At 35.4% G+C, this 24,118-nt stretch overlaps 1 protein-coding gene and 1 pseudogene across 1 annotated transcript in view; both read right to left on the bottom strand.

Moving 5' to 3' along the window:
• Nucleotides 1–1,568: 1,568 nt before the first annotated feature.
• LOC118895348 lies at nt 1,569–8,186 on the bottom strand (annotated as a pseudogene).
• Nucleotides 8,187–11,918: 3,732 nt separating this feature from the next.
• Nucleotides 11,919–24,118, bottom strand: part of KIAA1109 (KIAA1109 ortholog) — a 203,056-nt gene continuing 190,856 nt past the window's right edge. Inside the window, 7 exon segments of the mRNA XM_036852538.1 lie at nt 11,919–12,675; nt 15,065–15,230; nt 17,787–17,921; nt 18,334–18,528; nt 19,676–19,879; nt 20,570–20,821; nt 23,757–23,974. Of these exon segments, the coding sequence (XP_036708433.1) occupies nt 12,459–12,675; nt 15,065–15,230; nt 17,787–17,921; nt 18,334–18,528; nt 19,676–19,879; nt 20,570–20,821; nt 23,757–23,974 (1,387 nt within the window). The 3' untranslated portion in view covers nt 11,919–12,458.

Raw genomic sequence — 24,118 nt, 5'->3', positions numbered from 1 at the left:
AATCCCATTCATAAGGGCTCATGATCTAATCACCACTCAGAGGTCCCACCTCCAGTTACCGTCACATTGGGAATTAGGTGTCAAGATACGAATTTTAGGGAGACACCAACATTTGGTCCATAGCAGTAAATGTATACTTAAAATACTTAAATTTAGAAAAAACTGCCAGAATTTTCCAGAGTGACTATAACATTTTTGCAATCCCACCAACAATAAATAATTCCTATTGCTGTGCACTCTTACCAGCATTCGGTATTGTTAGTTTTTTTAACTATTATTTTAGCCATTATAGTAAGTCTTATGTAGTGGTATCTAATTGTGGTTTTAATATGCACTTCCCTAATGACTAATGATGTTGAGTATCTTTTCATATATCTTTGCCATTCTTTAGTTAAGTGTCTGTTCAAGTCTTTTGCCCATTTTCTAATTGGAAATTTTCTTATTAAGTTTGAAGAGTATTTGTATATTCTTTATACAGATCCTTCATTGGATGTGTGGTTTGCAGATATGTTCTCCCAGTTTGTGGCTTGAGTATTTATTCTCTTAAGTGTCTTTGTAGATCAGAAGTTTTAAATTTTGATCAAGTCCAATTTACAGGCATACCTTGGAGATATAGTATGTTCAGTTCCAGACCACTGAAATAAAGTGAGTATCATAGTAAAGCGAGTTACACGAATTTTTTTGTTTCCCAGTGCATATGAAAGATATGTTTACACTATACTGAAGCCTATTAAGTGTGCAATAGCATTATGTCTAAAAAAACAATGCACATACCTTAATTTAAAAATACTTAATTGGTGAAAAATTCTAACCACCATCTGATAATACAGGCTTGCCAAACATTCAATTTGTAAAAAAAAAAAAAATGCAGTATCTGCGAAGCACAATAAAGCAAAGCTCAGTAAAACGAGGTATGCCTATGTCAGTTTTTTCTTTTATGGATCATGCTGTTGATATTGTCTCTAAAAACTCATTGCCAAACCCAAGGTCACACATTTCCCCTATGTTTACTTCTAGACAGTTTTATAATTTTAAGTTAGGTGTATGATATATTTTTCCACTTGGAGTTAATGTTTTGTATAAGGTATTAGGATTATGTTGAGCTTCTTTTTTTTGTTTTTTTATGCCTATGGACATCTAGTTACTCCAGCACCATTTGAGAAAACTATTTTTTTTTCTATTGAGTTTCTTTTGCACCTTTGTCAAAAAACAATTTGGCATATTTATGTGAAGACTACTTTTCCTTAAAACTGTATTAGAACTTCCAGTATGATATTGTATAGGAGCAGTGAAACATTGCTTTGTTCTGGATTTTAAAGGGAAAGAATTCATTCTCTCACCATTAACTATGCTGTTAGCTATAGGTTTTTCACAGATGTCCTTTATTAAGCTTAGGAAATTCTCTTCTGTTCCTAATTTGATGAAGATTTTTTTTTATTGTTAATGGATGTTGAATTTTCTTGAATGCTGTTTTGTACCTTTTGAGATCTTTTTCTTTTTTTTTCTGTTCAGGAAGCATTTTATTGTTGCTCCAAGTTTAAGAATTTTCACTGACAGAAAATCAACTTTTAGAAACTCTCCCGCATTGCTCTGCTCAGCTTCTGAATCTTGGGTTTTGCAGACATTCAACATATTTCTCTCCAATACGGACAATCATTTCACCCATGATTGATGGATCAGTCTTAACTTCCAATTTCAATACTTGGCCTTTACTTAGGAAGCTCTTCAGGACCGTTTTTAATTCAGTAAGAGTGGCTTCATCTAAAGAAGTTGCAGTGGTAACTGTGCAAGGTACTTCTCCACGGTGGACACTCATTGTAGAAAAGGCAGAAATGACTCCAGCGATATTGTTCAAGCGACCATTTTCAGCAAGCAAATTGAGCAGGTTGGACATGAGGGGAGAAAACCTCTCTTTTGTTGTCATGTCATTTAGGCTTTTCACTTTAATGGAACGCTTTGCATAGGGATTCATAATAGAAGCAGCCGTTTTGGGTTCCTTCAAGATTTGTGCTATTCCTTTTCTACTTGCTTCAGTTTATCCTGTTTAAATGCAGCAGAATAAAGAGCAGTGGCATAGTGAACTCTGATACCATGTATCTGAACAGGTGGCCTCATCACAAGCTTGGCAAATGGCCTGACCACAGATGTGCTGAAGCATCGCACCTGCAGGGAGAGCCCAGACACTGCTGGGGTGGCCGTCTCCTCGGTGGCTGTAGGTCAGAGATCTTTCTTTTAAAATTTAGTTTGTTAATACAGTGAATTACATTGATTGATTTTCAAATGTTGAACCATCCTTGAATTTCTGGGGTGAACTTCACTTGTGTGTTATGTATTATCCTTTCAATATATTGCTGTGTTCAGTTAGCTACTATTTTGTTGAGGATTTTTGCATCTGTGTCCATGAGGAATATTGGGCTATAAGTGTTTCTTTGTTGTAATATCGTTGGTTTTAACGTTAGGATAATTTGGCCTTGTAGAATCAGTTGGGAAGTATTCAGTATTATTCTCCTTTCTGACAAAGATTAGGTAGAATTGGTATTATTTCTTCTCTGAATGTTCTGTATTTTACAGTAAATTTTTCAGAATTTTCAGAATTTTTTCAGTAAAACCATCTGGGGCAGGAGTTTTCTTTTTTTGGGGGGTGGGGGGGAGAAGGTTTTAACCTACAAATTCAATATCTTTAATCAATATAGAAATATTTATGTTATCTATTCCTTAGGTGAGTTTTGGTATTTTGCACCTTTTAAGGGATTAGCGTATTACATCTAAGTTTTGTGTAATTGTGTCAAATACATGGCCATATAATTTTTTATTATTATTATCTTAATGTCTGTGAGATAAGTAGTGCTATCCCCTCCTTTGTTCCTAATATTGGTAACTTGTGTCTTCTTCAGCCAGGCTAGAGGTTGATCAATTTTATTGATGTTTTCAAAGAAGCAGATTTTGGCTTTATTGATTTTTTTTCCTGTTATTTTTCTGTTTAAATTTTATTTATTTCTGCTCAAATCTTTATTATGCTCTTCCTTGTTCTTGCTTTGGATTTGTTATTCTTGCTCTCTAATTTCTTTATTCAAACATAGTTTACTGATTTCAGATCTTCCTTTCTAATATGAATATTTAATTCTATAAATTTCCCTCGAAGTACTGCTTTAGCTGCATCCCACAAATTTTGATACATTTTCATTTTCACTTAGTTTAACATATTTTAAAATTTCCCTTGGGACTTCCTCTGACTCATGGCTTACTTAGAAGTGTGTTGTTTAATTTCCAAATATTTCAGGATTTTTTTTCAGATATCTAGTTTAATTCTGTTATGGTTTAAGACATACTGTCTTTGTATGATTTCTATTTTATACTTGTTAAGGTTTGTCTTAAGGTTGAGTATGGTCTGTTTTGTGAATGTTCTGTTTGAACTTGGGAAGAATCTATATTCTGCTGTTGTTGGGTGTAGAGTGTTTTATGAGTACCAACTAAGTCGAGTTGACTTTTAGTGTTGTCCAGGTCATCTATATTTCTACTGATTTTCCTCCTGCTTGTTCTATCAGTGACTAAGAGAGGCATCTTGATATCTCCAGCTATAATTGTGAATATGTCTGTCTTTTCATTCCTATCAGTTTTTAGTTTTTACGTCACATATTTTAAAGTGTAGATGTATACACATATAGGATTATTTATGTCATCCTGGATAATTGACCACTTTATGTCACATCACTGTTTGGTCTGATAATATAATATTCCTTGTTGTGTAGTTTATTTTTTATGAAGTTAATATATCTACTCCAGCTTTCTTTTAGTGTTTTCATGATATGTATCCTTTCGTTTTAAACCTATCTGTATCTTTATATATAAAGTGAATTTATTGTGGATAGTGTATGGTTAGGTTTTGTATTTTTATCCAATCCAATAATTTTTTTTTTTTTTTTTACTGGTGTGTTAGGCAATTCACATTTAAAATGATTATTAATGTGGTTGGATTAAAATCTTTAATCTTAAGGCTAGATGTTTTCTGTTCCATTTTTTTTTTTGCTGACTTCTCTGGGTTTAATTGTACATTTTTTTATGATTCCATTTTATCTCCTCTGTTGACTTAATATTTACATGTCATTTAAGAACATTTTTAGTGGTTGCTCTGGAATTTACAGTAATATTTAAAAATAATCTGAGTCAACCTTCAAACAATATTATACCACTTAACATCTGTATATTAATCTTATAACAGTGTATTCCCAGTTCTTCCCTTATATGCTGTAAACACAATATATTGTTACAGCTTTTTTGCTTTACATAGTTAATTATCTTTTACAGCAATTAAAAACAAAGATATTTTTGTTATCCTCATTTACTTTCAACACTCTACATGTCTTTATATAGATCCAAGTTTCTGACTATATCATATTCATTCGGAAGTGTTCCTGCCCCTTTTTCAGATGTAATATTGGGGCTAGTTCTCCCAGCGGTAGAACTTTCTTTCCTTTTTATTCTCCTCCAGTTTCAGTGGGTTTCCACCAGTTGCCTCAGGCAACAATTTTGTTGCCCTTCCCTCTGCAGATTAGACTTGTATTCCTTAGGAGATATAGAGGACATGGGTCTGGGCAGAGTTTCAGTGGTGGCTGTTCTTCCCAGTATCTAGCCAGCATCGTGGGGGAAGCTTTTTCAGGACTCACCTTGATTTATCCTATGAGCATCTTGTGGGATTCCTGGAGAGAAAGCTTACAGGAAGGCACAAAAGCCCCTAAATCTGGTTCCCAGGGGCATCACAGTCTTATTCTAGCCTATGCTTAGCCTATCTGATTAGTTAAAAATTACTGGCTGTTTCTTCTTATTAGCTTGTATGGCATTTGTGAGCATTTGGCCCAAGTAAGCAAATGCTCAGGTCCTGTTTGTCCTTATGCCTGTCTCTTCAGATTGTCTGTTAGTTGTTTACACTATGACCTCAGTTTTCTGATGGGTTCAAGAAAAATTGTTAATTTACAATGTGTCCAGCTTTTTTTTTCCTAAGGGTGAGCACAGTGCTTTTTTCCAGTTCTCTGCCTCTCCAAGGTGAAACCTCAAGTTCTCTGATTACGTATTTTTAAATGAATAATTCTGGGCCTGAAACTCCTAGGATATATCTTGGATACATATAAGAAGAGTGATCTAACCCCCCCACTACCCTGATTCTGGTGATGCTGCACGTTAGAATGAGCTAAGGGGACTGTCATTTTATGTTGCCAAAGTTTACCCAGGTTGCCAAATACCTGTTGGCCTTTTCTTTATTGTTTCAGCCCCAGTCAGCATGTTCAGTTTTGCATGTGAGTGCTGTAGAGATACAATGTGATGTTTTGGGCCCTATGTTTTAAAAAGTGATTAAAATTTTAACACAGCCAGAGTATGATAAATTTTAGGTGAGATTTACCTGACGTAGGCTCTGGGACAGATCATCCACATAATTTGCATAAAATTCCCAGTGAATTATACAGTAAAAGTTTAAGTAATTTAGTGTTTAAGGCATTTCAGTGTAACTTAAATGACCTTGTATTTCAAAACTATATGAATATTGCTTATGTGCTGATTTTAGTAAACTGCCTCAGATTTAATACTATATAAATATTGCTATTAATTAACAAATGATTGATTGCCTAGTGTATAAATGAAAATACACCAGGTTTTAAATCCTTGCTTTCACATTTCTGACATACTGATGTAAAGTTAACTAAACATCAGATGGCCAAAATATACTATATGACTTGAAGGACATTTTGGGAACTGTTGAACTGTAGTACTTTCATCCTTCATACTTGACATGACTCTCCCTTATTATTTGACAAGGAAAACTGGGAAATTGGGTGTGATAGTGAATTCCCCATCTCATACCTGACACCATCATTAACCAAGTTGTTCAAGCCAAAAACGCAGGAGCAAGGCCATAGTGTAAGGCTGTGAACAAGGACACCAAGCCAGGGGGGGACGTGGGGCTGAAGTATACCTTCAGTCTGCTAACCAAGCTGTATGCCTTGGTTTGGGTCTTCTATGGCCTGAAGAACAAATGTTCTTTCTAATTTCTAATCTCATTAACATAATTTCCTTGGCCATGACCGGGAACTATCACTGACTCCTTTCTTTCCCTCTAGCCTTATTCCGCAGTTGGCTCTTTTGGTTCTGTCTCCATAATGCCCTGAATGAGTTCATTTCTTATCACTTCCACTACTGCCACCCTTGTCCAAGCAACCATTGTTATCTCTTTCTGGGACTTTGCAGTAGCCTTCTGACAGGTCTTCCTTCTTCCAACTCTTGTCCCTTTAACCCACCAGTAAGCCATTTTCCATTTTACTTTCAAAAGAGTTTTTTAAAATAGAAAAAATATATTATTTAGATCTGAGAAAGAAGTGGGTGAAGATAAACGTGTATATGAGAGGCAATGTTAAATAACGGTTTAGTAATTAGGTTTTTGGAGTTAGCACAGTGTTTTATTTATTTATTTTTAAATTAATGTTTGGCTGCGTTGGGTCTTCGTTGCTGCGCACGGGCTTTCTCTAGTTGCAGTGAGTGGGGGCTACTCTTCGTTGTGGTGTGCGGGCTTCTCATTGCAGTGGCTTCTCTTGTTGTGGAGCACGGGCTCTAGGAGTGTGGGCTTCAGTAGTTGCAGCACGCGGGCTCAGTAGTTGTGGCTCGTGGGCTGTAGAGCGCAGGCTCAGTAGTTGTGGCTCACGGGCTTAGTTGCTCCGCGGCATGTGGGATCTTCCCGGACCAGGGCTCGAACCCGTGTCCCCTGCATTGGCAGGTGGATTCTTAACCACTGCACCACCAGGGAAGTCCCTAGCACAGTGTTTTAATTTAGACTTTGCTGTTCATTTTTTCATCCATTTACGAATGTAGCCAACAAATACGTTGAGTGTCTACCATGTGCCACTGTTTTAGGCCTTGGGGATACAGCAGAGAACAAAACAGGAAAAACAAAACAAAGACACCCTCAAAACCCTGGCCTTCGTGGAGCTCACATTCTAGTGTGAGATACAATGAAAACATAAGTAAGTAAAATTATACAATGTTAGTGAGAAGTGCTAAAACGAAATGATAAAGTGGAGAAGGGAGACATATCTTTATAGAGAAGGAAGTTAAAATTTCAGATAGGATATTTAAGGAGTACCTCACTGAGAGGACTACTGTTAAAGACCTGAAGAAAATTAACTATGGTCAAGTTACCTGGCGCTCTTGAGTCTCAACTTCTTCATTTGCAAAATAAGCAGATTATCATCCACTTCATACATTTGTTGGGAGGAATCTATTAATTGATAGATATAAACAACTTAGCACTGTACCTGTTACCCAGTAAATGCTTGGTATTATTATTTTATTTCATATATGAATAAGTACTGAAGTTTTAAAGGTACTTTTAAATGTTTGTCACAGAATTTAACACATAAAACTTCCATGACAGAAGTTAAATAGGTGGTAGAACCCTCATTTCAACTGGTCATAAGGTGGTTGTTAGAATTTATCATTTATTTCTTGTACCACCCATTCCATGTCAGTTGCCTTCAGTCAGTGTCTCAAATGATTGGGGCTCCTTATGCAGTGGAATAATCTGTCAAGAACTATGAAGGATTTGAGATTTTACTGTACTTGAAAACTTTAAAGTTAGCCTGCCACAGTTATGGATGCTGGCAGAACACGAGACTTGTGATTCAGTGACGAAGAACTTTATTATTCGTAGTGTGGCCATCAGTATGTCTGAATGGTTCTACTTGTCCCCAAGTCCCATGGAAGCAGCATGTATAGGTCCAGATGAATGCTGCACACACAGTAGGATTGTGTTACAGGAGAAGAACTTTCAGCTTAGGGAACTCTTATCTTTTATAACGGGCAGAAGGAGACACTGTATTTTCCAAGGCTGTAGGTAAATCTGCCCTTTGCTCTGGTGGCAGGTACTATCTCTATTTTCCAGGGTTGTTCACTGTACAGATAACCTGGAGAATGTAGTCCTGAACAAAGAGCAGTTAGACTCTTGCTTGCAAGATGTGTGGAAATGTAGGAGACCCACTGAGAATATCTTCCAAAGTGTTCTAATCTCTGCTTCTGAGAGAGCTGAGCCCTAATGGACATGCCTGTGGCTGCTGTGCTCTGCCACTCATTTAGAGGCACTAAGAGACTCCTTCAGGGCTCACCTTGGAGCTATCTGTGTCATCTCCATTGCAGCAGCAACCCATTTCCTCACAATTAATAGAATCAGTCCATGTGTCCAGTACCTTTTCCTGGTTCAGCCACTTGGCATCTGGAAAGCCAGATAACTAGGTGGCAGCCTCAGATTCTAATTTAATGAGACCATTGTGTGTTCCTGGTGGAAACATTCCTCCCTTGGATACTAAGAGCTCTTTTCAGTGGAATTGGACAGAAGGTATACATTTTGAAGGTGCTTGTTAGGTATAATAGTGAAAGGAGATACTTTATCTTTCAACTCTCAGTTATTGGACCTATGTATTTTGTTTATGAGAGATACAGGATGAGATACTGACCACTAGTTTAAAACATCTACTGCATTATGTAGGTCAGCACCCCAGCTATACATATCTTTCTTAGATTGAGGAATCACTGAATCTTCAGTAGGCTAGACTACGATTATAAGTCCAGCTGCATATGGGTAATGATAAAACTAGTGAAACCCATGGGCATCAGCTTTCTCTCACTGTAAGTTAGGTAAGTTTTCATTCTGTTGAACAATGAATAAACCTGTTAACAGGAAACAGTAGTAACAAAGTAATAGTAACAGTAGTAATAGTAAAGTATTTAAACAGAAAACTATTCATGTTTGATGCTTAAGATAAATAAATATCTGCTTTCTCCTGTCCAAAGGCTGGAATTCATTGAAAGACACATATCAGAGATACGGAGGTTAAAAAAAATAGTCAGCTTTATTGCCTAATGAATCTAAATTGGAAAATGTGCTCAGCTGTCTGGCCAAATGGGGTTGCCGTCACTCTCTAAATACACAAACTTCCTCATTCTGTCAGTGCAAGCTGGACAAATCCAGCTTGCCCCTTACAGCATGCACAAGGGAGGAAATCAGAATTGCATCCTCCTTGCAGGCAGGCTGGCTTCAAAAGATGAAATGAGAATAGGCTCATTCATTTTCTTTTCTCTAGAGCACCAAATGGATTAAGTCACTTCTGGGGAGGAGTGAACAACAGGTTGGGAGAGAAATTATTATTCTGGTGGAAGGCACTCATAGTGGAAACGTGAAGCCGGGGAAAGGAGCTTATTTATCAAAGAGAATTAGTTATAGCAACTGGTCTATCCTGTACCATTTCACTTGGCAGTTGACTTGATGACCTGACCGGTCACCCTGTATTCATTCTGAGAGCTTAAGCTTTGTTGTTACCTCCTAACACCCCTCCCCACATCTAGACCACTGGGTATACACCTAACGACCAGAGTCTACTTGCCATAACTCTTTGACAGCATTTGCTCTCTTTGGCACTTTTTAACAGCATCTTACTCCAGAAATGCCTCCCAACATCTGATGGTTCTCTGAGAGCTTTCCTAGGGTTTGTCACATATCATTGCCTGAACAAACTGTTTGTTTGAACTTGAGTTCAGAGCCTTTCCTGGCCTTGAGTGGCTCAACTCTGACCTACACAGGTAAAGCAGACAAAATTCACAGAACCAGAACTTATTGAGTATTGCTCAGTTGAGGACTGTCTATCCATCGAACACTTCTGGCTAAGGATACTCTATGCTTGAGGTCCCAAATGGGAACAACAACAAAAAAAGATTCTCAACTGACTTTAAAATATGTGCTAGTGACAAAGGGAGATGGGTAACTAGCTTTCACTGTGTGGAGGGCCCAGCATTCTGAGTATGGCTCTACCGGTTGCCATAGAAAATGACAAGTCCGCACAGGCAATCAGGTTTATTCCATTAAACTTTAGAAGACACCATTCCATAGTGAGGATAGAGAAGGTTCTAGAGCAATTCTATTTAGTGTAGTCCATGGACTGAGGCCACTCCATGAATTATTAATGTTCTACAAGAAGTATAGAAATTGAGAGTACGCGTTTAGAAGTTCTTACAGCAATTGACAGAACACACTTGAATCTAATAATAAAACTGAATGTAAAAAATTAAAAATTTGAGCTTGTATTTTATATGTTCTTGAGTATTTTTTAAAATGTTTTCATTTGGAGTAATTGACCTTTACTGTATTTTACAAGTATTGCTTTGGCAGTTTAGATTGGTACTGCAGATTTATATTTTGGTACTACAGATTTATATTTGGTGCTACATATAGGTAATTTTTAAAAAATGATTCTTCACTACAGATGGTTTGTGAATCCCAGGTCTAAAGTGGGCCAGGAATTATGATCTTTATATGAGAAAATCCTTTAGATTTTGTTACATGTCATTGGAATGTTATAGAAAATCTGGATGTATAATGTGATTTACTAGAATAGGATAAGGTACATGATACTCAAAATATAATTTTAGCAGACTGCCTGGAAACTGGTATCTACACAGGGCTGTATCTTTTTTCATTTAAGGATAGAGATCATCCTTGGTTTTTTTTTGTTTGTTTTGTTTTACAGTTGCGTACTATTCCACTAAGTGGGTCTGTCATATTTCATTTACCTGTCTTCCACTGATGGACATTTGAATTGTTTCCAACCATTTATTATGAAGAATACTGCAATAAATATTCTTACATAATTACTTCACACATACACAGGTATATCCAGTAGTGAGACTGTTCAATAAGAGATGATGTGCCTTTGTAATTTTAGTAGCTTTGCATAATTGTCCTCCATGGGGGTTGTGCCAATTTACACTCCTACCAGCACTGCACAAATACGGTTTTCCCATAGCTTTGCCCAACAGAGCCACAGAAATTTTCAACAGTTACAGATTTATTTTAAATTGCCCTTTTTTTTTGATAGCATTACCACAGTAAGTGCCAGAAACAGAGTTTATACTTATGTCGTTTTTTTGGTAATCTCATATATCAATACATTTAAAGCCAGAGGAAATTTTTAACATTTAGAACTTACTACTAGCACACTGTTTCTTGGAAGCAGAGAATTAATACCTGAAGTACAACTCCAGGAACTAATTTTCAAAATTTTTACTTATTCTGTTTTATGAAGTAACTATCTTAGATACTTCTCTGGTAAGCTTGACCAATAGAAATATTGTACCTATCGCTCCCAACTGTAGGGCTGCCAAGGGGGAAACAGAGATCAGGCAGATGATTCATAAGATGGTCTAGCAGAATACAAAATGATGATTCTAGACAGTAGGGTTTTAGTTTTGCTACTGAATTGCTGTGTGACCTTAGATAGACAGCAATTCTTAATTCCCCTACTGACAGACACTTAGTGTACATGCATATCTACATACATACCTATACACACACACCCTTGGCTAAGTGTCTGTCTTGACTCTTGAGTTTTTAATCTGTCAGAGCAAATAAATGCAGAAGTCTGCACCAGAGGCTTTCTTGAGGTGTTTTCTAGCTCATGGTTCTTCAGTTCTACTGTTTTACCCAGCCTTTAAACTGACTGACTGACTATTGACTTTTAGCTAGATTTCAAACCTGAGTTGTGATTAACAGTATTATAGCTACCTTTGAATATTACTTTAGATTTTGCTATTCTTTTAAAATTTATTTATTATATTTACATGCATAATATTATACATATTCATATGCACAAGGAATACATATAAGTATATAAAGAATATAGTATAATAAAACAAATAGCTGTGTACTCACCAGTAGCTTAAGAAATAGAACAATACCAAATATTTCTGAAGCCTGTGCTGTACCTCTCCCTGAGATAATTTTTTATAAGTATTATTTTCTGTGAAAACAGTAACTGACACAGGATGGGCATCTATTTATTAATTATAAAAATAGGCTATAAAAGGAAGAAAAGTCTCAAACAACTACAGACTGAAACCAATTATTGTGACTTTATTACAGTAGTTACAAACAATACTTTAGTGGTATGTATTTGTATCACAATTACTCAAACTATATACAAATAGGTATTTATACAAGTCTACACTTAAAAAAAGAAAAAGCAATTAATGTCCAAAAAAAAAAAGTCACATTATCAACAAAATTTTTTTCTAAAAGTTATGGCCAATAACAAAGGAAATTCACAGTTATTCTGAAAATATTTTAAAGATGCAGGAATCATATTGCACATAATACAGTTATAAACCTTACTGAGCAGATGTGTATATTTTCATCTAGTTTTTCACAAAATTTACATTATCATGCAATACTTCACTGTATACAGAATGGTGGAACTAGAATAAACAGGTTAACTTACAAACTTTTAATATAATGGCCACAAAATTAGAATTTTTTAAAGTTATATTTAAAATAATTTTACTATACAAAAAAAAAAAAAAAACCCCAACACTCCAGTGTAATAAAGCTTAATGGACAGAATCAAAATTTGTTCACAGATCAAGTTACATTTTTAGTGTTCTTCTTTATCTTTTCCTTTCTTTTCCTTTTCATCCTGTAGTGCAGTACCGAGTTTTTTAATAAGAACTGACAGAACCTTGTCCAGTGGGTCCATGACTCCTCTTTGAAGCCACTTAGGAATAGTAGTCCTGGCATGATGGAAGCCCAATTTTTGAAGAATATAATCAACGCCTACTGGATCAATTTTTCTTCCAGTCCAAGAAATTAATCTAAAATAATAATAAATTATATTATTAAGGAGTACAGTGCCCTAGCACAGTCCTGAAGGTAGGTTCAAGACAAAGTATTTTCAGTAGATGCAAATGATTATCTAACCTTCAATTCCTGGATTCACTGTAATAGCACTCAAAAAATGTGTGAGCCTACACAGCAATGGCGTTTAGTGAATTTCATCGTGATTAATTTATTTTAGGCCTCAAGTTACATGGTCATCTTAAACCTTTAAAGGACATCTGGCTCATTCTAAAAGATGGTATTAACTTGATGGGGGGAATCCTTTCATGATGTACACGTATATCAAATCATGATGTGCACTTAAAATATCTGTTTTGTCAATTATACTTCAAGAAAGCTGGGAGAAAAAGGCTAAAATTTACTGTGTTTGCTATGTGCTAAACATGTTTGAAGGAAGAACCATTTTCTCCCTATTCTTTCTATTTTCTTCCGTACAGAAGAACAGCATTAGTGAAACACTCCTGGTCTTTCTCTGCCCCCTTATTGATGATTTATCTGATTGGCAAATTAACAGAGGAACTGAGTAGTGTAGTTCAGTACCCTCCTCCCTACCTGCTCTTCAGGAGCCACTCATTTTGAACTGTTCCTCCATGCCATAGGTTTTTCAAGGACAGGCCCCTAAATAGTTAGTTAGCCCAAGACTGTTCATGGCTGCCTGTAGCTGGGTGAGAACACAAGGCTGCTGACTGCACAACTCTAGCATCCGTCTGCCCCCCACCTCCTGCTTGAGTTCTGCATCATTGAGACCCTGTAGGTAAGTCCACACCTAGACTTTGTAATACAAAGACACTGTTGCTTGACACCAAACCACATTCTGTTATCAGCTTTTATTAAAGCTGTAATTCTGATTTCCAGCTGCCTCTTGCTGTTTCAATTGATCCTGAACTTAGGTAGGGAAAAGGAGGGTATTAAGCACTGGTCTGCTAAAACTCTAATGGTTATAAGCTTTTTCCATTAATTAACTCATGTAACCATTGTAACAACCCTGAAAGGTAGGTAATACCATTTTCCAAATTTTTCATATGAGGCACCTGAGGCGTTAGATCCTTTGGCCAAGGTCACTCAGCCACTACGCTCTGTAGCTGGGCTTAGAGCCGGAGCCCTTAACCACATGCTCCACCACTATATCGTATCGCTTAATCTCTTGACAGGTATCTAAAATATATATATATATATATATATATATATATATATATATATATATATATATATATGTTTATGGCAAATTTAACTTTTTATTCTCATTTTAAATTAAAAGATAGTCAATTTCATTATATTCATTGAGATTTACATATACTGAACAGTTTTCTGTATTAGGACCTTTGCAGTATTTTAATATTGACACTTAATATTTCTCATGAATATATGTACTATTAATAGCAAAGTGTATTATTGATTTGGTTACAACATATTTTATTAAACACAAATTACTAACACAAAGTCACTACTTTCCGCTTATACAGGAGTCCACTGAATAATGGAGATCTAACTAGCTTGGAATGATTTTGTGGCATAAATATATCTGAATAATAACATTGTCTAAATGAAATATGTATCATTCTGCAGAATGTTGTGCTGGACTTTTTTTGATACTGTTATTGCACGATGGACAGTTATAATTTGATTAACAAAGCAGATGAGAGGAAAGAGGAAAATAATAGGAAGGTTGTGAGTGGTAAATCACACACAAGGACATACAAAGCAGGTACCTCTAGTTACAGCAGAAGTTTAATGTAATTAAAACTAGAAAATACTTTGGAAAGTTTGATATGAAAACAATGTGATGTAGCTGGGGCTGTGATTGTAGTAGAACATGACACAGTAAAGGAACCTGAATCTGACAGAATTAAATCTGACATTTCAGGATGGTTTTATATTGCTTAGTATGCAGACAGAAAGACACTGTGACACTGTAGGTTCTATTACATTGTCATGACATATGTGAGAAATTGTAATGGCTCCTTAATGATGATGTATGACTTCTGCATCTTACAAAACAGTTTATTGTAGCTACCTCAAACACCTGAAAATAACATCCTGCTGAGATGGTGAAAAAATAATAGCAACTGCAAAAGTGGAGTTACTCTCATTTTTTACTGATTAACTGACAGGATGTCATGTCACACACACTGGATAGCTAGTCAGCACGGAGCTATTCTCAGTTGTTTGTGCTTCTTTAGCCTTGCTTAGAAGCACTTACAAAAGAAAAAAGGAGCAGCAAAAATATCAGAAGCTGTAGAGGTTATAAGTGACTAACATAAAAATATTTTTTGGTAAACCATATTTAACCTGCTGCATTATTTATAACCTTTTTCTCATAATAATCTCATAGGAAACAGGTAAATACGTACACCCACTCCTTACCTAAGAGTGGGTTCTAGATGCCATGTATTGCACATAAAATCTCTCCAGTCCACAGTAGTGTAAGTGATGCTATCTTCTCTGTCTTTGTCAGAGGAATTTTCGTCATGAATGATAACTGGACTTTTCTGTCCTGGTCGAGTAGATAAAATCCGAGGTGGAAAAATAGCTATAAGGAAAATGATATATTAATATTGCAAATACGTATCTCATAAATTTATTTTAAGTCACGAAATGAACAAAGTAATTGGCTCCATTTGTTTTTATTTATAAACTGGCCAAAGCCTCATTTAATTACATTTCTTAAAAAATATTTAAAAATAAGCCATAAGTAAGTGCCAATTATTGGTATTTCTTGGAGAAAGACAATATCGAAGTTATTTTATTCTCTTATAAGAATTAGAAATAACATGTCATCATTTATTTTTGAGTAATAGCACATGTTTTACATGTATTTGTGTGCCTAAAACATACGGTGAAGAATACTGAGATTTATTTGATAGCAGGCACAGGACGCTGAAATTGACAGTTGTAGGGCTCCTAAAAAAATGCCTGTAGGTGGATGACTTTTTAACAGCTTTTTTGAGATACAGTTCACTCGTTTAAAGTGTACAGCTCAATGGTTTTTTAATGTTAGTGCCTATATATATATATTTGAACAGCTGTACTAACTTAGGAGTTTTTTAGGTAAGCAGTCTTTTCACTCTTCATAGTTGAGTACTCAAATGTTTTATGAAAAATGAAGTCTTTTAAAATTGGCGATCATAAATGATATATTTAAAATTGAATCTGGGACAAAAATAGCTTTCATATGATCTTTAATAAATACAGCATTTCTACAGGGCACAGGTTTTCAAGACGCAAACTGGGCATAAAGTAATGATTAATATGAAATATGATATGTATTATATAGCTCTGGTTATAACTGTTAATTAGCAGTGGGGTAATATATTGATTGGGAATGAACCTAGGAATGAAGCTGTACTCTCACACCACATCGGAATACAGATGTCTTCAGTTATTGCCTGGTCTGTTGCTCTGCTTTTGTTTATTACTGATGGTGGTTACAGTACTACAGTTTATCTGGATGTTCTAGGAATATGTTGATTCCGCTCTAGTCTTACATGCTGTTAAGAATTTTCTGAGGCATGTTTATATTTATTTTGCCCAACACTACTTGCTTTTAGTTTTTAAAGACAAAATATACTTACAGCTATTAAAATATTTTATTTATAATTAAAATCCCCATAAGTAATAATTTTGTTACTGTAAGTCCGATAATCAAGTCCCTATTTCCTCTTTTCTCATTGAAATAATGTCTTACAACAATTTCTATAAAAAATACATTTTAAAAGAAATACACACAGTTCATGGCAGGCCAACACAATATTTCATAAAGTGACAAAGGTTCCACATAATACCTGAGGGAAAGAAATCTGGCAGGCATTCATACCTAGGTAGACTAGAAAAGAACTCTGCACTTCACAGCTTTATCTAGAATCTGTGTTTCTCCACATTAAGTTTAAATATTAAGGCAGAGAGAAAAACAAGAGGATTAACAGTCATGGTATACTTTGTTGCTCTATGTGAAGACTGGATCTATGCATATTATACATAACATTTCCTATTATATGCCTGCAGTCATTTCACTTGAATGGCTCATAGATTTCTCCCAGCCATCATTATTGCTTTCACTCTCACTGAATTTTTGGCACATCTAGATTAAATAGTAATGGAAGAGCAATTCAATTTATGTGTGCTATATTTACACTCTTTCCACATGGTCTTTTGATAACCTGTCTTTGTTTTCTTCACTCACATTCATCATGAAGCTATTTTGAAATATCTACAAGATAAATTTTATATTTCTTTCTTCTTGGAAAACATGAAGCAGTTATTATAGTGTGACGAACAAATTTCATCTATTCGAAGCAGTTTTTTTTTAAAAGCACATCTGTTGTTTTTACCACTGTATATTCATATAGTTGCATAATAAATATTTATTGAGTGAATAAAGACCATATATTTGGAGAGCATTCCATATCATGACATTTTAAACTACCTCATTCTTTTAAACAGCTACAGAGTATTCCATTTCATTGTATGGACACACCATAATATATTCAGCCAATTCCATATGGATTTTAGGGTCACCATATGTTTCTTAGTGGGCCAACATTTAAGTTTCCAGTGAGTAGAACCAATGTTAGCTAGCTCATGAAAAACAAGACACCACTACTGAGGTCTAAATATTTATAAAAAAAGATAATGTTCTGTGCATTCTAGACAGATATATCTTCTCATTTAATTCAGTTTTCCCAATTATGTATGTAACTCTTGCTAACTTTATTATGTAGTTGTTTCTCTAGTCATTTCACTTAGACTAGCAATATTTCCTCAAAGAGGTTTTCTTTTCCAACTTTGTGAGACTATCTTACTAGACCTGATAATACACAGAACATATATGGAAACATTTTGTAAAGTATAAAACACCATTCAGTTTGAGATATGGTTAGAAAAAAATGAAATGTACCTGGCAGATACTCAGAAAGTCTATCACATAGTCTTACTAATATATATTTATTGATATTTGTAACTCATAGAGGAAGGAGATACATTCTACCCATTTTATCACTAGACCATAAAAATCCATATAAATTGTAGTGAGAGCTGCCTTTCCTGAAGCTTGAAAGGAAAAAAACCCCAAAAACAATATGCTACCCACCTTTTTCTTTTTCTTTAAGATAAGCTGACACTAAATCATGAAGAAACATGATGAGCTCAGCATCCATCGTCACACAAATGTGGTCAGTGAACTCTGTCACCACACTGCATTCTACCTTTGGCTTCAGGCTGGCGTCTGCAATGGCAAAGTTCTTTTACAGTAAAAGATTATTGAAATAAGTCCCTTCCTCTTCCCATTAACAAGAGATTTACATGGGTCCATGTAAATGCCTCCACTTAAATGCAGTTTCTGTATATGACTTAAAGAATGATGATGATAGTTTACTAAGCACTTTCCAAGTATATGCCATTTACTCATAAAAACCTGATGAAGTCCTGTTAGCCCCATTTGAGGAGAAAGAGGCACAAATGGAGTAAATTATTTGCCAGAGGTCATATAGCTGGTAAGAATATCAATCAATTTGAACCAGAAGATCAATTTCTTTATATTATATTACAAAAATAACCTTCAGGGAAAAAAAGAAGTTTGAAGATCCTTTAGAATTTCTTAGTTAACTTTAGAAACTAAAGATTGTTTTTCCACATACTCTGTAATGAAGGTTCTTGTGGTTCTTGAACATGAATAGATTTAAAGTCAAGCTGCATCCTTGGTAACGCAAAGATAGTCTCTGTTTCATGATTGTAGCTAGAACACCCTCTGAATCCACTCAGCAAACTAGAACTCTTCACTGTAGTGCTATTCTCAGTGTTATTAGCATCAACATTACGAAGCAGGTTTAGCTCTACAAGCATAATGATAAAGACAGTAACAATCAAACCAATAGGCATTGATAAGCATATAGCTTTCATGACATTGATACACAGAACTTTTATCATTTCAAAAAGCTGGAAAATGAATACATTTAAAAAAAGCCATATTTAAGCTTTGATTTTGAGACTAGTTATATGCCACTATAGATATAAATATGGACAAATATTTATATATACATACATATACAAATATATATCTCACTATTCTCAATATTGAAGCTTTATAACATGATTTTGGATAAATCCAGTAAATTGTGTTTTTTTGTTTCTTGAATTTTGAATATTATTCTCAATTGAAATCGTATCTGAATTTAATGAAGGCGAAGTCTTAACCACTGGACCGCCAGGGAAGTCCCAGGAGGTCTTTTTTAAGTAAAACATTCAAGTCTTAACATGTCCCAGTCTAGTCAGCTTTTTAATACAGATGAAATGATTGGTAAAAGCAGTACTCTAAACTCTAACACAAAAACAACCGCAGAATAAGAATTTTCATGACTGAATTACTACAAGACCGGTGAATCTAATTTACTTCCTTATCCTGCTTTGTTCTGAGAACATTTCTAACAGTCTCTGATCCCTAGGGTTGCTAACAACTATTTTCCATGAGGCCCAAGCCATCTTCTTTTCCATTCTGAGAGGATTAAAAAAATGAATAAATTAAAAAATGAAAATGAATTTTAAAACTTCATCAAAAGCACTCTCTTTAAACTTATGACTTCATAGGAATACTAATATTTAGTTTCATTTTATTCCAGCTATCCTGAACCTTAATTTTTGGTATTCTATTACTTAGTTGTATAATAACTTTCCCAAACCTCCAATGTGAACATTACTATAAAAATATTTTTCCAATTATAATAAACTTAATTTCATTTATTTAAACCGATTTTATTTTGAATGTTTTCAGTTACATCTAAAATAATTTTAGTCCATGAGATGTTGCACTACTAGGGTGGTGAATCATGTACTAATATTGCTACTTAAGGCAGCTGGAATAAAACGAAAATTGTTTAAAGAAATGGAAATTCTCCCTACACTTAAATTCTAAACACAGTCAACAGAGCCCAAAATAGAGAAAACAAAACAAAATAAATCTCTCCAAAGAAGCAAACTTTTAACCTTCATTTCTTGTGGCTGTAACGTAATTGAACCATTCTTTCACACTTGCTACTCCATGGGGTGGATTTTCATGGCGACGCCTTGTTATCTTGGTTATTGTTGCCATAGGACTTTCCAAAGCACCACATGGTTTGGTAACCATGGTATTATGGCCCAGATGAAAATCCAGTGTTTGTACAATATATGTAGAATGATCACTAGCGCCTAGAGGGGGAAAAAAAGTTTCTCAATGTAACTATATTTAGTTGCAAGAAAAGTTGTGGCCCTAGAGCAATAGATATAGCTAGGTAAGTCATACACAGATAGAGAAGGCTGTAAAACTAAGGAGAACATAAGAGAGAAAAAAATTCACAAATATTTTTTCTTTTAGCTGTAACTGGATCTATCCCCAAGAAGATGAAGAATATCAACCATTTTTTCCTTCATCATTAAGAAACCACTGAGTAGAAAATTAAAGCTAAAAGAAACTGTAAATAGAGGTAAAAGCACAGCCTGCCCTTAAAAGTTTTATAAAATAGTCTTGACTGGCAAGTAATTTCCTTACACTACCACTGTGTGTCGTCTTCTCTTCATGTTTTTATAAGAAGTTTTTACAATAACTGTTATTATGACTATGGCCAGCCACAGCAACAAAAACTTTAATTGCCTAAGTAAGAAACAGAGTGAGATGGTAAGTTCAGAAATAAGTCCTTTAACATGTCCCAGACTTTATAGATACTGACTCATTGGCAGTGAACTCCTTGACGTTGTCAGACACATGACAATAAATAGAGATGGATTTCAGAAATACCATAAGAAAAACAGATAAAAGATATGAGAAAAGAAAATTACTTTGTCATATATAATCATGTAAGAAGATGGGGAAAAGTGAAAGCTGAAAATGTGTCAGTTTACCATCTTCCCAGATTTTTTGAGCTTCGGTCCAAAAAGCAATATTTGGTTCCTCTAAGTGAAAAAGGGCCCATGATTTTGAACGGAAATTTGGACCATGAAAACAAGCTAGTGTCATATGATTTCCATGTAAGCTCATTGATCCTCCAAACTGCATTCCATCTTCCGGTAATGGAATCTGAAATAAGGATATGTGGCATCCTGATACCACCTTCAATACTCCAGGCCAATGTCGATGATGAGCTGCATCGAGCACTGCAAGAAAACAAGAAACCACTTATCCTGAAATATCTCATGAACATCCTGAATGCTGGGTAGGAAGACAGCAGGTGGCTACTTTGTACAGCTGAAGTGACTCAGATAACGGATGAAAACAACAATTCAGTCCCTGGTTAACATTAAGCAGAGAAGCTAATAAGGATACAGTCTGGGAAAAGATGCTGTGTAAGGATGGCTAGAGCTCAGGAAAGTAGCAACTTGCTAATAATAATTACAACTAATGCTTCTGTAATGATTAATGATTTACAAAGTGCCTGCATGAAATTTTATGTAATTCTCACAGTATCTTTGTAAACTATGTATTTCATCTAGACTCTTCAGGTGAAATAGAAGAGGGGTTAAGTGAACCAGTGTTTAGAAGGCCTAGAAATCAATGGCAGATCCCTGATTTTAAGTACTGGAAAAAAAACCTTTTATACCCTTTGCTGCTCAGAAGTGAGGTCTGAGGACCAGCGGCATTAACGTCGCCTGGGAGCGTGTCAGAAATCCACTCTTATGTCCACCCCAAATCTACTGCATCAGAATCTGCATTTTAAAAAGCTCTCCAGGTGTTTCAGATGCACATTAAAGTTCAAGAAGAACTAATCAGATACACAGTTGACCACTGGACAACGTGGGGGTTAGGGGCACTGACCCTCCACACAGTCGAAAATCCACGTATAACTTATGGTTGGCCCTCCACATCCACACTTCCTGAGGATTCAACAAACCATAGATGGTTTAGTACCACAGTATTCATTACTATTGAAAAAACATCTGTGCATGGGCCTGCACAGTTCAAACCCATGTTTTTCAAGGGTCATCTGTACAATTCATATTTATATTTCCCACTTATTCCAATAATATCCTTTTGGCTGTTTTCCACAATTCTCATTCTGGATCTAACCAAGGATCATACATCATGATCATGCAAGGATCATGCATTAGTTGGCATATCTCTTTAGTTTCCTTTAATCTAAGACAATTCCTTAAGCCCGTTTGTCTGTTTCCCATGACAAAGACTTTTTCGAAGAATCCAGGCCATGCATTTTTGGGAACACCCCTGTATTTGTATATATGTCTGATACCAATTCTAGTTTAAAGGAAATGCAGGGACTAGGGGAACAAGATAAATGAAACCACAAGGAAGCAACTGAAAAAGACCCAGAAAGTAGGATATTCTGCAGAACAGTTGGCCAAGTCTCTTCAGCAAGTCAGGTCACTAAAAAAAGGACTATACTGAATTTAAAAATAGTAAAGGAACATAACCATTTTTAATCTGTGATCTTGAATTGGACATACTGGTTTGGACAAACCAGTTGTAAATATAATTTTAGATCAGTTGTGGACTGTGCTGAGGTGGCTAGAGGAGATAATTAGCACAATGGAAAGTTCGAGATTGTTGACTGGAAAAGGCTACAAAACAATATGAATAATGTTTTGGTAAAAAGTACATATGTGTGTGTATGTATATATACATACACACACACACACACATGCATAGAAAAGTATCTGAAAGTATATACTCTCAAGTGTTCACAGTGATGATTTCTGGGTGGAATGTGATTTTTTTTTTTTTTTTTTTTTTGCTTGTATATGTTTTCTCATTTGTTTTTCCAATGCACATGTACTGCTTATGTGATAATAAATCATGAAAAATTATCCTGCTTTCTGACTACTTTTCACTTTTACCACTATCACTCTAGTTAAGGCCACCATCGTCTGTTGCCTGGACTCTCAGAAAAATCCTCCTTACAATGGTAACGTAAGTCTGTAGCAATGGTAATGGTAATTATTGCAGTGATTGCCTTACTTTCATTCTTAACCACCTTGGTCTGTTCCCCACACAGCAGCCAGAGTGATGCTTTAAAAAGGATTATTTTTTTAAAAAGTGAATCAAATAATATCAGATCTGTTCAAAGCTCTCCAGTAGCTAGCTACCCATCATATTAAAAATCTTATCTTTGGCCTCTCTAAATACATGTCCAGTATTTTCTTGCTTGCTCACTCTGTTCCACCACAGTGGGCCACCTTAATGATCCTCAAACAAGCAAGTTTCCTCCCAACTGTCGAAGCTTTGCACCTTTCAGTAGCCCACTTTGCCCAGAACTCTCTTCCCCAGATCTTAGCCTACCTCTCACTTCAGAAAAGGTTTCCCTGACCACCCTTTCTCAAACAGCTATTCTCACAGTATGTATCACAGACTCTATGATCCTTCCCCTGCTTTGTTCTTTCTCTCAGCATTTCTCTCTACCTGAAATTATCTTACATACTTACTTAGCAGATTTGTTATGGTCTGTCTCTCCCATTAAAATGTAAGCTCCATGAGGGTAGGAATTTTTTCTACTAGTAGATCTCCTATGCCTAAAACAGTGCTTAAGAACACGGTTGATACATAATAAAAATTTGAATTACTGAATGAAAATCTGCCTAATATGACACAGGTAATAAATCCAAACTCAGACATTCTGATTCCATAGCCCATGCTCTAAACCAGAACGTGGTGGTGTCACATTTAGTATTCAAGAGCATGGAGTGTAGTTGTATGTATTAAACAGTCAGATGAACATGAGTAATGTAATGGGAAATACAATGTAAGCTATTCAGAATAAAAGAAAATATATCTAATCATTAGTTGTAACTTGTAATTATGTAATAAAGTAAGAATTAATTTGTAATGTAGTGATGTAATCTGTAATAATGGCATGATTGTAGATGAGCTGTGGCAGGGGGAGGAGATAATGAATGAATGACTTCCCAAATGATGGCCTCTAATTCCACTGGCGGGTAGGAAATTGGGTACTTTGCTGAGTGAGCAGGATAAAGAGCATATGGACCACTTTTTAAGCATGGTATGTAGATATTATTTTAAATTAACACATATTTAGTGAAAGATAAAGCATATATAAAGCCTTAGTCTTCTAACTCTTACATTGTTCTTGTGAACTTTTCTCTAGGTTATTAGTCATTGTCTTAGGTGGAAGATAAGGAACTGGTCCCCAGGTAGACAGAGCTCGTTTGCTGGTGTCAAACTGCTGAGTGAAAAATTCCTGCAGCTTCATTCCTATTTTTATCAGGTCTGGTGTAGTTGATCTTGATATCATTACTTGGAAAATATCCCACTTCAGATCTCCATGGACAAAAATTTCACTAGAGCATAAAACAGAATCTTTTATCATATATATTACAAAAGACAGTTTAAAAGCACAAGAAAAAGTCTCTTCCCCACCAGTTTTTCATTCATATTAATTATATGATATAAAATCACTGTGCAGGAAAAATGGTTTGTGTTTT

This window comes from Balaenoptera musculus, chromosome 5 (assembly GCF_009873245.2).
Source record: "Balaenoptera musculus isolate JJ_BM4_2016_0621 chromosome 5, mBalMus1.pri.v3, whole genome shotgun sequence".
Lineage (NCBI taxonomy): Eukaryota > Metazoa > Chordata > Mammalia > Artiodactyla > Balaenopteridae > Balaenoptera > Balaenoptera musculus.
This window is presented reverse-complemented; position numbering and strand designations above follow the sequence as displayed.